This window comes from Coturnix japonica, chromosome 23 (assembly GCF_054131305.1).
Source record: "Coturnix japonica strain WE chromosome 23, WE-NBRP24, whole genome shotgun sequence".
In the NCBI taxonomy this organism is placed as follows: domain Eukaryota; kingdom Metazoa; phylum Chordata; class Aves; order Galliformes; family Phasianidae; genus Coturnix; species Coturnix japonica.
Genome location: NC_140685.1, coordinates 10,094,907 through 10,110,933, shown reverse-complemented (window position 1 = coordinate 10,110,933; position 16,027 = coordinate 10,094,907). Strand labels below are relative to the sequence as shown.

Here is a 16,027-nt window from a genome sequence, read left to right as displayed (position 1 = left end):
TGCTCGGGTGGCTGGACCTGGTGGGAGCGTCTGTGTTAGTGCTGCCTCCCACATCCAGTTCAAACTGAATTCTTGGCGATGGTGTGACCTGAACAGGGGAATTACTTTGTACTTTTGATAAACGCTGAAATTAGTAGTTCCCTATTTGGAGTTTTTTGTTAGAATTTTCAGAGCAATTTGAAAAGTTGAAATAGAAGGTGGGATAAAAGGTCAAAACGTGCTTAAGTTTTTCCTCCTTTGATTGCTGAAAGTCTAAGTTAAGAAAAGAAATAACCAAGTGACTCTGAATCACAGTCATCAGCACACATAGATATATATGGCCACTCATATTTTTGGATGCAGAACGAATGCCCTCAGCACTTTGCTGAACAAAATGCTGATCTATGGCAGCTGCTTCTTTCATAAGCAAAGCGCTGATATCCTGTTACTCACATCAGTCATTTCTTGATGTCTGGTATTCAAAGAACCAAAACAAAAACAACATTGGAATTATGAGCTTAGAAATTATGCAGTTTTATAAACTTCTGAGCTAACAGAAGGGTGTTTTCATCATGTGGCAAATGCTCTCAGTCCAAGTGCACAACATGTGCATTATATAAATCATGCAGCAGCGTAGTTCAGCGTATCCTCTGTGCTTTCTGCAGAGAAGCCTGAAGCAGTTACTTGACCCAAATCGTACATGGTATCAAAGACATAATTGTTGTGCTGGACCTAAGAGTAAAAAGAGCTTTAAAGGAAATCTGAGCTCTGAGAGTACTAGTGCTTCTTTTTGTCTGAGAAGAAAGCGTTTGGAAATATATTTAATCTGATGTATGTGTAACTGGGATGCCGATACACATGCTTTTGTTTCAGATGGAAAGTGAAGGCAATTGCTCTTCCCACAGGTAGGCAACAGCCAGGTGACTGCAGAGGAAACACTGGCTGACTTAAAATGACATTGCTTCAGAGATCCCTGGTATAACTGTATGAGGGTGGTCATTCCAGCCACTGTAATAGCACAGAAACTGGAACACTGTGAGAAAATTGACTGGACACAGCTTTTGTTGCCATTGTTCATTTTGTTTATTTATTTATTTTTAGTCAACTGCTTTCCATTATAAATAAATAAGGCATGAAGGTTCTCATACTGTTATAGAGCTGGTAGCCACAATCGTGCTGATGGCTCCTAATTTTCTTGAGCCGGGGCCATAGGGCACCTGAAGGGTGCAGAGCTTGGAAGCAAGGAGCGTTTGGTGGTGGGGAGTGGAGGAGAAGGCGCCTGGAGCAGGTGGGTTTGGGCATCGCACCCACGGACTGACCTCTGCGGTGCTCAGCTTAACGAAAGACAAAGGATGGAGGGGATACTTTTTGCATTACATCCATTGTGAGTGAAAGGGAGGTGGCTCTTCATAGTGCCAAGGCTCGAGACTTGGAGGATAGTTCAGTTTTAAGTCTTCCCCCTCCAAAGCCAAATTCAGACCGACATAAATAAATGTTGCAAAAATCCCAACTATTTACCCAGATTTTTGGGATGTAAGCTGGTGAAAACAGAATCCAGATTTGGCCCACAGTTTCTCCCGGCCAGCACAGGATAGGTAGCTTACACTGAGCTGCTCATTTCTTGTGGCACAGTGCTCAGGGTGTTGACTAAGCTGTAATGAAATACTGCTTCTCTGCCTAAAACGTGTCTGTCCAAACAAGGTCAGCTTCTTTAGTTTATGAAAAATGGAAAGTGGTGATTCCTGAGACTGCAGCGGCCTTTTGGCTGTGTTTGCATGTCTACGGAAGCAAAAGTGAAGATATTCCAGTGCTGGAAGTGAGCTGGAAGGTAAGAGGTGATGACCTTTGGAGATGGTATCTCAGCCAAGACAGATTATTTCCAACAGAAGACTGAAATCTGTGCTCTTGACTGGGAACATGGAGCAAAAGCGTAGGGCAGTGTGTGATCAGCGCTGCCAGGGCCAGTGGTCCCAGTGCTGTACGAGTGCTGTGCTTTATCCTTCTACTTGCATGTGAGTCACTGCTAGGTAGCTTTGCAAGACCATGCAAGCTGTATTGGAGGAGCTTGCTGCAATGGAGGCAATGACGTCCTGTTGGATAGCACAGTGCAGAGGGCTGGTACCTGAACAGTGAGGTGAAAGCATGTGGAACTGTAACACTACTTCTTATCTAGCTTATGGACAAGCCCTGGTCATCAAGTTTCTGCCAGGCACAGAGATTCACCTGGGGTGAAGTACTGGAAGAGATTTAAAGTGAGGAAATCCTATATGCCTACAAAGTCTGGAGGGTATGGAGCGAGTTACTAAGTGACACTGATGAAGACAGAACAATCAGTTCTATGTTTCTCTTCAAGTTTTTCCAGTCGCAATGAGCTTGCATTGTAAATAGCTGAAAAACCTGACTGACAAGAGAATGGCTTGAACAGCAAGAAGGTACTGCCCTTTGGGGAAGGGGAAATTGGGGGTGGGTCTCTTGGATACAAGCATAGGTTCTTAGCCATAAAACCGACATGAAGGCTTGGGCTGATGTTCTCGAGCAGCCCATAAAGTTCTGATGGCTTTTACTGCTTTGCTGTGAAGCTGCACTCCAGCTGCTGCAGTGCTGGAGGACATCCAGGCTTTTGCTCACAGGTAACTGGAATGTAAGACAAGCTGAAAAAGGTGGAGGAGCTGTGCAGTTCTTTGTGTGTGGTTTCTGTTGCTGTTGAGATGTCTGGCTCATGCAGAGATCCATCATACAGACTCTGAAATCCTCTAACTACAGTGTACAGTTTGTCCAACAAGTCACCAGAGCCCCAGCTTAAAAACATGAACCGGGTTTCTGTGACGTTTCCTTGCAGTTATACCATGGACGCTCCCTTCCCATATGAGAACATAACGTGAAGCCTCTCAAACCTTCAAAGCAGTGGGGCTGGTGGCGTTTCCTGGAGCTGAAGAGAAGACTTGTCTGCTGGGATAGCACGCGGGGACTGCAGAGGGGCAGGGCTCATTTGCTGCTCTTGTTTTTCACCTTTGTGGCGTTGATGTCTGCTTTTGTTTTCTGGATGCGGGAGAAGATCTCCTTGAAAAGTGCTTTGTACTCGGGCTGACTCTGCTCCAGCCTCTTGTCCACAGCCTCCACGTGTTTGCTGATGGTCTTCTCCATGGATTTCCGCTCTTCCAACTCAAACCCTTCTCCCCGGAAGTCTCTAAAGGAGCTGTCACGAGAGATGGGGCGGGAGGTCTGCACCCCCGCGTGCCGCACGCTGTCCTTGTGCTGCCGGCATTTGCTCAGGAGCTCCTCGTACTTCTCCAGCAGAGCGTGATACTGCTCGTCCACCTCCCTCAGGATGGACATGCCCCGCTTGCGCACGTTGTTGGCATGCAGTGTGTAATTGCCCTCGTGCCGGCTCACGGCGTCCTTGGTGACGATGGCATTGAGAGCGGTGTCACTGCAGCTCTTCCGGACAGGGTGGTTTGGGGAAGGTGTCATCGAGGGCCCCTGACTTTTCCCTCCCTCCTCCTCTGAGAGGTCGATGTAATCTGCTTCTGGGGCATTGTTCAGTGGCTCCAGCAGGGCCTCGGACAGGTTGTCTTCCCTGCTGAGCAGATACTTCTTGACTTGTTTCATCTGCTGCAGCTCCAGCAGCTCTGCCTCCAGCTCCTTGATGCGCAGCTTGCAGTGCTCCATCTCACACACGCGCTGCTCCAGGTCCGAGTACTCCTGGATCACAGAGCTGTACTCCCGCTCAACCCGCTCCTTCCGCTGCTTCTCCTGGTTCACCTGGGACCTCAGGGAGTCCACCATGGCTTGGAGGCGCTCGTTCTCCCGCTCCAGCGGCTTCTGGTTGAACTCTGTTGAGGAGCTGTGGACTTGGAAAGCGTCTTCATACCTGGAAGAGCAAAAAGCGTGTGAGCAAATCAAAGAACCATAGAATCATTACGGCTGGAAAAGATCTTTGAGGTCACCCAGCCCATCCCCCCACACCCACTGAGCACAGCTCTCGTACCACATCTCAGTTCTGAACACCCCCAGGGATGGTGACTCCACCATCTCCCTGGGCAGCCAGCTCCAAACCCTCCAGAATTCACAGAGCAAGGAGGCAGAAAGAGATGCTGATGTGATGAGTTTCCTCTTCTTCGCTGCTCCCTTCCTGGGAAGCAATACAGTGCACTTCCCTTCTATTGGGAAATCATTTTTTCCTCCTCAGTGAAGTGCCTGTGACATCCTGTTCTGTTAGAACAGATTGGAAATTGAAAGCTCCGTGGCTTCCCCAGGAGGCATGGAGGGACGCAGGGGGTGCTGAACAGATTTCCACGTTACCGAAGGGCAGAGTGACCTTCAGAGCTGACTGCAGAGCAGCAATGTGCTGTGGGCATGAGGCATGGAGGGACACGGGGGGAATGTAGGGGAAGAACTGCTGGGACACTGAGTGGATTTTGCTGGGGGTTATTATAACCTCATAACATCCCCCGTGCTGCTGTCTGTCTCCTCTTGCAGTGAATGCTTTCAGTAAAAAACTTTATTGATTACTTATCTATTTAAAGAAGCCTCTATTGTGGACAAAGCTGAGCAAGAAACACCCTTAGAGAGTCAGTGAATTAGCACAGTGGCAGGGATTTAAGGAGGCCCGAGTGTGCAATAGTGCTTAAGGTGTTTGTACAGCATGTGGCATACCCTGATTTGTGCTGCTGGGGCTGAGGGAGTTGCTGGCATTGCCCTGGCTTTTGCTATAGAGAGAGGCTGAACCTCTGCCTCCCTGCAGATGGGCAGAGGACGGGGCAGAGGCTGTAGGGCCGCTGGAGGCACAGCTCTGCCCTCCCTGCTGCGTACCTGGGGCTGGAGCACAGCTCCTTCAGGCAGGGGAAGGTGTGGATGGTTCGGCGCCGCTCCCTCTTCTCCCGCCGGATGCGGAGCTGCTCCAAACTCCGCATCTCCTCCACCTGCTTCTGCAGCTCCTCCACCTGGTTCTGCAGCCCCTCGATTGTTTCCGTCAGGCTGTGGAAAGAGCAGGGAGCACAGCTGAGGAGTTGGGCACAGCGGGCACGGATCTGTGAGACGGCTTTTTTCCCCATAGGGAGAGCTGATCCATGGAGGTCCCAGTGTGTGCACTGAGAGCATGACAGTGCCTGCTGTCATGGCAGAGGCTGCCCTCTCTTTTGGGTGGGATGAGATATAGAAAAGGGAGGACTAAAGCAGTGCCAAGGGATATACCAGCAGGAGACCCTCTGTCCTCAGATCTGTTGGTTGAGTCAGCTCTGGGACGCGAGTGCTGTCCTGGAATATTTCTGCGCTGCAGGAGCTCAAGCACTTTTCTCTTTCTCTTGAAGAAATAAACACTGGGCAGAGATTTTGTTTTATTCTGGCTGTGGGCACAGTTCCTAAAGCTGCTCCAAAACTCCCCCTCTGCTTCGAGACTCCCCACCTGCACAGCTGTTTGCAGAAGATGCTGTGGCACAAGGACGTGGCTTAGTCTGTTTCCAGGGCTGACCTTGATCATGAGGCTATTGTATGAGAAGAAATTATCAACAAACTAGTCTAGCTAAATGCTGGATGTGTGCCCAGTGCGCTGCTGTGTGCTTAGGAACTCCCCTGTACCATCTCATGTGCCTCTTATTGAAGGAAGCTCATCCTCCATGCAGGAAGGGCTCTGTGCCTGTCTCTGCCTGGTCCCAGCTGCCAAACCTGGCTGATAAGAGAATGGCTGGAGCAGTGAGAGCAAGCTGAGCTCCAGGGCAGAGGGAAAGTGGGATAGGGGTCCCAGCCTCACTGTGTGGGACCAGAGGAGGCCGTACCATTGTATCTTCTGTTGAGATGTCTTGCTTTCCAGCACAAGCTTCTGGTTTGCCAGCTCCAGGTCCCGTGCCGTCAGGTCTAGCTGCTCGTAGACTTTGGCATGCTGCTCATTCATCTGCCGTAGCATTTCGAGCTGCTTGGTCAAGTACTGCAAGAAAATAAAAAGGGAAAAAACTCCACATCCCAAATCCAGGTTGTTTCATGGGCAGGAGTTCCTACAGCCTCAGCTTCACTGTGTCTTGTGGCCAGTTTATCCTCCAGCTGATTGAAGTCTCTTCCAGTGGAGGTGTTCATGCTTACATGACTGTGTCTAAAACATGACTGACCCCCCGCCCCCATCCCCTGTGAAGAGCATTAGCCTCACTCTCTCTATTTGGCTTCTTTTTTATTCACAATACCCCAAGGAAATCGATATCCCTGAGAATGTGACCCTTCACTGGAGCTGAGTGTGCTTGGCCCAATGGTTACTGCATCGCTGACAGATCAATCGCAGAGGCTGCATTTCTGTAGGAATTCAGGCTGCAGAAAATCTGAGTCTGTGAAATGTGAGAGCTGCAGCCACAGCCCCTTCCTGTAGCCTCTGAGTCGTCTGAAAGCTTTCACCCCGCACAGCCTGGCACAAGGGCATTGGCTGGGATCAGACCCTAAATCTGGGGCTGTGAAGACACAAAGCCCTTCTCCCCCCTCATCACAGTGCCACGTGCTGGTAGTTCCCTGCCTGTCTCTGCCCTGTGCCTTAATGTAAATTGGCAGTTTCCATTCTTTTTTTAACTCACAGATCTCTGGAAGTCTTCCAGTAGATGCAAACCCACCCTGCGCAGTGTGTTTAAGCCTCTCAGCTTGGCACTGTGGGCAGTAATGCCCCGACCCCAAAGGGTGCATGAAACAGCATTGCAGATTGCAGCTCTATGAGAAAAAGCTGTTTTGTGCCTCGGACAAAGGAGGCTGTGTTCTGGGGGGAGCCCAGGGGCTGCCTGAGAACAAACGTGATTAAGAGCGCCTGGAACCAAGGAAAAGCAGCAGCGGAGTGCTGAGAAATGAGCGCAGAGGTTGGTGGGTGGGCAGGAAGAGGCCACTTGTGCCCCAGCTGCAACCAAAATGTGGTGCACATCTGTGCAGGGGGTAGGAGGGTCAGCCAGCAGGGGCTGGGAGCACTTTACCCACACCTTAATCCACCCTGCTGCAGGCGCATATGGAAGGGACTTCAGCTTCCATCCCCCATGGCACATCCCTTCCTGCAGTCTGTGCTGCTGGATCTGACAGTGTCACTCCAAGGTGACAGTGGTGACCCAGCCGCTCCCGTCCCCAGGTGTGTTCCCACCTCGATTTCCTGCACTTGCTCTTCATTGGTGGCATACATCTGCTGCAGGGACTCCTCCAGCTCCTTGTTGCGCTCCAGCAGTGTCTTCCCCAGCTCAGCAGCCAAGTGCAAGTCTGAAGAGCAGAAGGGACAAAGTCGCTGTGGTTCCCGCTCCAAGCACAGCTTGCTTTGCACAGGGCTGCTTTAGCAGCAGGTTTTGATGCAGATACACGTTTATAAGACATTCAGAATCTGCCCTATTCCATCTTGCTAGGCTGCAGGAACAAGGGGTGGCTGGGCATGGGACATCCTACGTCACCTTTCTGCATGGCACCATGTGCTGTGCAGCCAGGATCAGACCTGAGGTTTGGCTGAGGCTGAAGATCAGTCCCCCATCCCATCCTCATCTTCATTCCCATCTCCTCTGGGGCTGAGTGAAGCTCAGCATCCTTCAGGATAAGAGGAAGGGTTGGCCAAGCCTCACAGAGCCTTGGGGATGCTCTGTAATGATATTGTTATCTCTAATGAAGGGATTGCCCTGCCTTCCCTGTCAGCCTCCATCCATCACCACTAACAGGGTGACATGAGCAATAGAATCGTGCATGGCCCCAGGGGTTGTCAGGCCTGCAGCCTGCTCTCCTCTGGGTAGCTCCGAGGCGAGGATTAAGGCTACGTATCCCCTTGCTGCCACCTCTGAATGCTTTGAGGAGGCTGCTGAGATTTTGGGGAGTTAGGAGGAGCGTAGGGAAAATAGACATTGACAGTGTGAGCTGCTTAAATTACTGAGTTTGCTGTCCTGGGTAAAGAAATTCCATCCCAGGACTCTGTGATTCCTACATTGGCCAAAACTTGAGCTCCTCAGGTGATGCTGTTTGTGAGCTTGTGGTGGCACAGCTGGCTCTGATCGTAGCCCTTTGTTTTCAAAGCAATTGGTTGTCTTTATAAAGCCTGGCCTCAGCTGATTGTATGGGTGTTCATTTCCTTTGGTGCTCCCATGGAAGAGGAGGATGTCTGGCTTGCTTGGTAGAAGAATATAAGCCTTCAAAGCAAGAAAGTAGGAAAACAGGTACTGGTGTGTGTTACTGCTCCTGCCCTGGTATTTCCTCAGCCTGAGGCTACCCTGGTCTCCAGCCTGCAGCTATAATGTGTTTCATAGAGGCTCTGCTGGGGCTGAGAGCCGCTCCAGTTTCTCCTTGCAGTTAATTTGGATATGCAGTTGATTAGGAAGCAGTGATAACTTATTAATAGGATAATGGGAGGGGAATCAGGACCTCTTGGGTATATCCTGTGCCTGGGAAAATTGCTCGTTTTAGAAGTCACGTTGTGAAATGAGGCTGATGCTGGCTGCTTGGATGCAGTCTCTTACGTGGGAGGAGTGCTAGGATGTCATCCTCCTGTTGGGTAAGTGCTGCTGTGTTATTAGTTTGAGTGACAATTGCTTTGGTCTCGGTGGTGCTGGGGGCTAAATCCCCAGCAGCTGTTGTGTGTCCTGAGGTTTCCCCTTTGCCATGGGCAGGGACTTCCAGCAGTGCTCTCATTCAGGGTGTTACTCAAGGAAATGACTTTTTAATTACAGTCATTGTCATGCAGCTACCTGGTCTGAGGGCTGTGAGCCCTCCTGGGCTATAGGGATGTATCCTTCTAGGACAGACTTTTTGTTCAGCACTGAATTTCTCTGGTTTCCAAAGTGCTCTCAGGGGAGCAAGTGTTTGCTGTGCCAGCTGGGGGCTGGAGACAGACACCAGCAAAGATGGAGAACTTGTGCCTTTAAGCTGCTTGGGCTGGCACTTAATGGCACTGCCACCTTGCCAGAGCCTGTGTCCTTACTGGAGAGGGGCGTGTTGCAAATCACATCTGTCCTACCTGATCCCTGCAGCAAGGAGAGCCTGGCACGGAGCAGAGGGCTTCAGGTAATGAGTCAAGTGTCCCCCCGTCCCCATGGATTACCCCAATGCTCTCTCACCATATGGCATCCAATTTAATCAGCTGGAGTTGAGTTAAGTGGATTACATAGTGTGAGATCCTACATTGTAATTTAAAGGACTCTGTCAGCAATAATTTAATGGGGGAAATGGGCAGCGTTTGGGGACAAGTGGGAAAGAAGAAAGAACGGGGCTGAGCTCCGAGGAGGAAATTGATTCTTTTCTGTTGTGAGCTTAAGGGCCGGAGAGATTTCAGGCTTGAAGGACATGGAGGAATCTGTTCTTTCGGTGTCACTAAACTGCCTCAGCCATCATCACGTCCGCTCCCTGCCTGCCAGCTGAAGCATCCCCCTAATCCTGTCTGCCCCACACCTGCTGAGTCCATTCCTTCCCACCTGTTGTTTTCCCTGGGCTGTAGGAGGGAGGGGATGCTGTAGGGATGTTTTAATGTCCTCTTTAGAGCAGATTCATTTTGATTAGAAAAGCTGTGATTAGCTCAAGCAGGCTCGGTTAGCACACAGCTCCTCTCCACAGAGAGTGCAGCAATCTGGGGCTGGGTGTGAATTTATCCGTGAGATGTTCCAGTGCAGTAAGGGCTGTTCAGGGATTCTCTCTACAAAGTTCCCCCTCGGTTCTGTATTCCTCTTTGCTTTTCCACCATCAGGTTGGGCAGGCAGTGCTGTACAGCCTGTGCTAATTCAGCAGTTAGTGTGATGCCTCCCTCCCTGCTCTGTGCAGGAGAAATGAAGCCACGGTGTGTGGCTGAAGGCAGCACCCCTGAAACAGCCAATATTCAACTTAAAAACAGTGCCCTTAGGGATGCTGGATCTGTGGAGGGGATTGAGGAGATGGCATTGATCGAATTCACTCTGGGAGGTGGGGACCATGACCCTGAGAATGAATACAGCCATGGAGATGCTCTGCATCCTAAACAAAGATCTCCATCTAGAGAGAGAGGGCTGTGCCTCCCTGTGAGCTTCTATGGGAAAGCAAAGAGGGAGATAATGAGGAGAGAGTGCAGAGGGTGGGAGGGGAGCTGGCATTTGATCTGGGCGCTGCCTCGCAGAGGGGAGCTGTTACTGCTGCAGTGTTTTCCCTTCATCCTGGGGGACAACTGCCTTGCAGCTGCAGAGGTGACCCAGAGCTAATTGTGCTGGGTCTGCATCACTGGGTAACGCCCCCCAGAAAGTCCTGATTCTGCAGCAGGTTGTCACTCTCTTAAAGAGGCTGCGGAACAAGGCACAGGGTGTTCCCCTGTGGCAGTCCCTGCACAGGTGGATGTGTGCTGCTGTGGGGCAGCTCGCATTATGGCACATTCCCCATCCTTCCTCTGATATGAAATCCAGCTCCCTGGAGCTCTCAATGGTCAGGATGGGGGAAACCTGGTCCATATCATCAGGAAATGCTGATTTCCAGCAGGTACTGAAGGGCTGATGCAGACAGTTACAGGGGTTTAATGCCCCTCTGTTCCTGGGGAGAGCTGGTGGTGATCCAGAGTTGTGAGAGCCAGACAGGTTTGCAAGGGGTGTTGCAGGTCCTTGGTCTCATGCTGTGTGGGGCTTTATGCAGGACATGTCCTTTGGTTCAGTGTCTATTTAGGAATTACTTGTCGTCCCTTCCTAAATAGCCCACAGTGAGGGCTGCTCCTCCTGCTGCTGCCAACAGCAGATTTACCCGGTGAGGACTGGGGAGGAGCAGCGAGCAGAATCCTGGTGTGTGGACTCTGGAGGGAGCACAGGGTGATTGTGAGCTGATGGATGGGGCAGACCGAGAGTTAAGAACTGATGTTTAATGCTGTTGACGTTTAATTTAATTGCATTTGCTGTCTGCTCCATTACACACGGGTACTTAGAGTCAAGGGCAGGTGCAATTATTCCTTTCAAAATCTAAATAAATGATGCTATGCTGGTTTACCCCAGGGTAGGGTGTGCTTACTGCTCATTTATTTTTCTCCTTAGTTGCAAGACATTGTGCTGTCTGGATACATTACAGTGAATATCAGCTTTTGTATATCTCTAACTGCTGCTCTGTGACAGGTGATGGAGGGAATCAGTGCTTAGCCCATGCAAGGGAATGCACTGGGATGCAGATGAAGCAATTGCCATTGCACATCTCACAGCCAACCTGTGGGCATATGTGAAAAAGCCATGTCAATGTGCCCATTCAATGGATCAGAAGGAATACTGAATGAATACATACAAGGGAGATGAGGAGAAGCGAGGAAAGAGGAGAGAGAAAGGAAGCCAATATTTTCCTGTGTGCAGCCTTCCTCCAGGCAGCAAAGCTCTAGCTAATTAATTATGTTGGGATGTGGGGAACCGTGAATAGAGGCTTTTACTCTTAAAGCTAAAGACACAAATGCATGGACTGCTGCCATGTGGGAATCTCCCTGATGGTTCTGGGGGCAGGAGGCTGTAACTGACCGGGGAGGACCAGCACCCCACCTGCAGCTATTGCTGGCTGGCTCAGCTGCTCCTGCTGGCGGGGGCAACCAAGTTCAGCACAACTGCTACAGCTGCCCACAGTGTGGCAGATAGAACCATGGATGGATGTGATTCCATCCTCGAGTTTTCTTGGCCCACAAGGAAGCAGTGGCTGGGGCTGCTGTGGGCAGGAGGTCCTTCAAGGCTGCGAACACACAGCAGTTCCTCATATGCTGCTCCTTCCCACAGCTGGAAGTATGTGCCCGAGGTTCAGCAGACGTAGAAAGGAGTTTCTGTGTCAGACAGGAGGCTGGTCCTGGGAGTCACAGTGTGGGATTCTTACTCCCTGTTTGCCTCCTTTGCACAGCAGGACAATTTACATTCGAGGAAAATGCATATGGATATTTTCTGCCCAGAAGTGGAGGCTCTCACCCCCTTCCTCTCCCTGAAGACTAACTGAAATGTCACCTTATTTCCCTGTGCTTTAGTCCTTCTGTTCATCTCCAAGCAGCTCAGCAATGAGCCCCTGAAAACCTTCCACTTCCACAACCTACCTGCAGCAGTGCGTGGCTAAATGAGTGGCTGAGCTATGCAGGGCAGCACTGTCCTGCCCTGCTGTGGGGATGAAGGAAACCTGCTGTGCTGCTGGAAGGTAAGCAGGGCTGCCAGGAAGGAAACAAGAGGGACAGATTTTGGAGTGCTACCTGCTCCCGGTGTTTGGGCAAGCAGAGTGTGACTGCAGCTGTATGGACCGCTCTGTGTAGGCTGAGTGATGTGGAAAATTGCTGGGTATGGTTGCAGCTGGTCACCAGCATACTGCTGACCCTGGGACTTCACGTGGATGAGTGAGGAGTGTGGTGCAAGCTCAGCACCTTGTGTCATTTTTCTTCTTAGCAAAGCAGTCAGGTGCTTGGCAGGAGGAGGAGGAGTTAAGATACTTAAATCTGGAGACCTTCAGAGGTGACAGCCATAAGGTCCTTAGCCTGCATTGCAGATGGTTTGGCCCAAAAGTTTCTGTGGCTTCCCAGGAGGAGAGGGTTGTTGGTCTTGCAGTGGTGATGGGATGGCTCTGGTTCCTTGTCCTGCTGGCTAACACACTGAGGTTGTATTCAGTTTCCTGAGGGTGCTGGGAGCCCTATTATTGGGGTGCACTCTGCTCCTCTGGTTTAGACCTGAGTGATGGCAGAGAAGAGGGAGGCTGGGAAGATGTGGATATGGGAAGGAGGAGATAAGGCCAAAGAGCTGTCAGATGGCTGCTGGGTCTGTTCTGCTCTGTGTGGATCCAGATGTGCTTCTGCTGGCACATGGCCTACTGAACACAAATGATTCTGATGAGCTGAAAAGACATCCTCACTTGTCCCCAGCTCAGATCATCTAATTTTAGCTTCTATTCATTCTCTCTGGGTCTGGTTGTACATATACCCTGTGCTCAGGGTATGGTGCACTTGTAGCCACATCGCAGCTCCCAGTGACTGGAGAAAAGTTTGCCACAGCTGTATCCTGCTGCAACACCTACAGGCACTGCTCCCCCAGGCTGGGTAAGAGGAGGTTGTGGCTGAATCAAAGCAGTCCTTGATATCTGTTCCTGCCTGGAAAGCTGGGCAGTAAGCAAAGCCATGCTAGTAAGCAATCTGAATTCAATTTTTACAGCTTTCATTAAATCATACAAATGAGACAACCCAGAGGACACTACTATTATTTCCTTATTGACTCTCATGGCTAGGATGTGAGCCTATGTGTCTGCCTGCTGAGGTGCTTGGTATGTCACCTTGAACAGTGTGGGAGTATTGTTAGGGAATGGGCCAAGGGTTCTGGAAGGCACCAGTCCCACTTGGATGTGGTGGGAAGCTGGGGTCAGGGTCCTACTTCCTCTGAGGTCTGTGATGGATGCAGTCAATCACTGTGGGCCCTTCAGGAGGGAAAGAATAATTGGGGTTTGTTCTCTTGGGAAAATGGAATTGATTCAGCAAGCCAAAGCTCTGTGGAGAATGGGGAGGAAAGTAACAGGTGCTCAGCATGGAACTGAAAGGATGGCTTTGTCCATGGCACTAAAATGGTTAATTAACAATCATCATGGAGCTCCTGGTTAAGCCATCTGTTGCTTAGCAAACAGTTTTGGATGTAAATATAATAAATGTTTGATGCTGTGAGATGATGATAAGGCCAGCAACCAAGTGATGCACAGCAGAACCGTCTTTCCCCTAGCTCACGTTGCTGCTCGTTTCTCCCACCCTTGCTCCCAAGGACCAGTCTGTAAGTCTATGCTTTTGTCATCTGCCTTCCTGGCTGCTGCCAGCCCTGGGTTTGGCATTTCCTTGGCATGCTGCTCCTTTCAGTAATGCCAGCACGACTCTTCATCATGCTGCACTGGATGTCTCGCTGTGCTTCCACTCCTAATTTCCAAACTGACAGCGTCGGGGCTGTACCATCCCCAAAGACCTCTGGATGCTGCTACAGCAGACATGGACCAAATCTGGCACTGTCCTTCATAATGCATTGTGCAAATTAATTATGGTTGTGATTACCCTGCAGGACCTTTCCAGCTGGCTGATTCCAGTTAAAGCCTTTTCCATCTCTCCTGACTTTGTGCAAGCCTGCGCAGCCCCCTTTCTTACAGAGACAGTGAGCCCCACAGTTGGGCCTTGTTTTGGGTCTGTTTTCCAGTCTTGTGTGTGCTCAAAGGTGGAGCCTGTCCTCAGCATGAGGACATCTGGAGTTAGCTTTTCTGCATGTACACGGCTGGGACAGAGCAAGGAATCTGGCTGGCAGCAGGAAGGTGTTCTTAGTGTTGGGAACCAGTGCTGACTCACGAACCTGACACCGGGGACAGCGTTAGGCTAAAAATCTGAGTCCTGTGTTGCTCAGCACTCCCAGCTACTCATTTGTAGTGCTGCTGCTCCGCAGTCTGCTTCCTGCACATGGGGCCCTGTGAATTTCTGAGGAGTCAAAGGCTGCACTGTTTACCCAGCTGACAGCTCCATCTTCATCCTCTGCCCTGGTTTAATCTGAGTGTTGTGTTTAAAAGAAGAGGGCCTAGTATCCAGCTACTAATGCTTCCTGTCAATTGAGAAATTGAGGTCAAAAACCAGCTGCAAAATCCCTCTGGGCTGGCTATCGTTCCCTGTTGGGCCTCTGCCCTGCAGCTGAAGCTGTGCAAACTTCAAATCATGACATAATGTACTGGAGCGATGGTGGGCAGTGGCACTGCAGCTGGGCTGCAATGTCCCTGTTGGCAGTCAGCTGGATGGAGCAGATATAGAACCATAATGCATGTAGAGCATAGCGCATCAGAGGGGTGACTGCATTTGGGTACTGAAAACTGTTCTCTATATGTTGACAAGCCAGTGCAGTTAATTCTTGGGCAGCTGCTCTGAAACACTTCTTTCAGCTACTTGCTGACTGCACCTTGACTCAAAATATGAAGGTAAGCATTCAGAAAAAAGAAGCCCTGAATAAACAGTTACTAACTGTACAGCTTAGGATAAACCTTACAAAGAACTAGTGCAAATGCAGGCAGTTGCTTCAAAACAGATCACACAAGTGAAAGCTTATCTTTCTCTGCCAAACCTATTTTTGCTGTTTGAACCTCGGTGTTCCTTTCTCTCCTTCTCAATTTTTCCCACTTTTAGGACCAATTGGAGAAACCTCCAGCAGTAATAAGGTGATTTAGAAGTGTTCTTTGGAATTAAGCTCAGACAGCAAGAGCTTTGGGCAGCGCTTCCAGCACCTACATCTTAGCAGTACCTTATTTGTGATGATCTGTTTCTAACTGGTGTGCCCGATGCCCGCCTGCAGCTGGAGATGAAGGCAATGTCAGAACTATCCATGTTGGATTCTGCCCCCAGCATGTTTTCTGGGGAGCCAGCTTGCTGTACCAGCAAAGGACACCCGGCTGGAGCTGAGGGCAGATCTGGGCTCCCTGCGTCTCAAACTTTCCCTGCTCAGGAAAGCCGCTATGGAGCAGCAGAGCTGACGTTTCCATGGAGGTGAGGCTGCAAGATGAGGTGCTGGGTTTGCCGAGCAAACAGAAGCCTTGAGATAAGGTATCTCACCCCTCACTCGGGATTTTCCCCCTCCCCCTGTTTTTTTCCTCTGCCCTGGGCTTCCATCCCTGGCAGCTGGCCGCGTCCCCCGTCCTTACCCTGCTCCAGGTCCTGCTGGTCGTACCAGGGCTCCTCTTCCTCGCTCTGAAACTCCTCCATCCTGTCGGCGCTCAGCATTTAGCAGCAGCGGCCGGGGGAGGCGAGCAGCATGCGCCGAGCGGGCCCCACCGCCGCCGGCAGCGGGGATGGAGGCAGGGATGGAGACAGGGATGCGGCCTCGGTGCCCCCGCGGGCCGGGAAGCGGGTGGTACGACGTGGCAACCGGCTCCCGCCGGCTGCCGGGCTCTGCCTTCTCCGAGGGAGGCTTCTGCTGCCGCCGGGGTCAAGGGAGGCTCCGGGAGATGGGGATTAAATGGGGACGCAGCCGGAGGAGCGGGGGGGGCTCGGCTTGCACGGGGCCGGGGGATGCACAAAGGAAGGAAGAGGGCCCGGCGCAGCCAGGCAGATCCTCTCTCCGCAGCTCGGTGGAGACCTCTAGCATGGAAATGCTGCAAGGAAAGCCGGCGAGAGGGGGGGGGGGCGAGG

The 16,027-nt window shown here is 51.0% G+C and overlaps 1 protein-coding gene across 1 annotated transcript; it reads right to left on the bottom strand.

Moving 5' to 3' along the window:
• Positions 1-1,038: 1,038 nt before the first annotated feature.
• On the bottom strand, positions 1,039-16,004 carry CDR2L (cerebellar degeneration related protein 2 like). The gene is made up of 5 exons (XM_015880296.3): positions 15,541-16,004; positions 7,076-7,188; positions 5,754-5,902; positions 4,792-4,956; positions 1,039-3,850 (listed from the first exon to the last, which is right to left on the bottom strand). The coding sequence occupies exons 1-5, from the start codon at positions 15,617-15,619 to the stop codon at positions 2,965-2,967; spliced, it is 1,392 nt and encodes a 463-aa protein (XP_015735782.1). The 5' UTR covers positions 15,620-16,004; the 3' UTR covers positions 1,039-2,964.
• Positions 16,005-16,027: the final 23 nt, after the last annotated feature.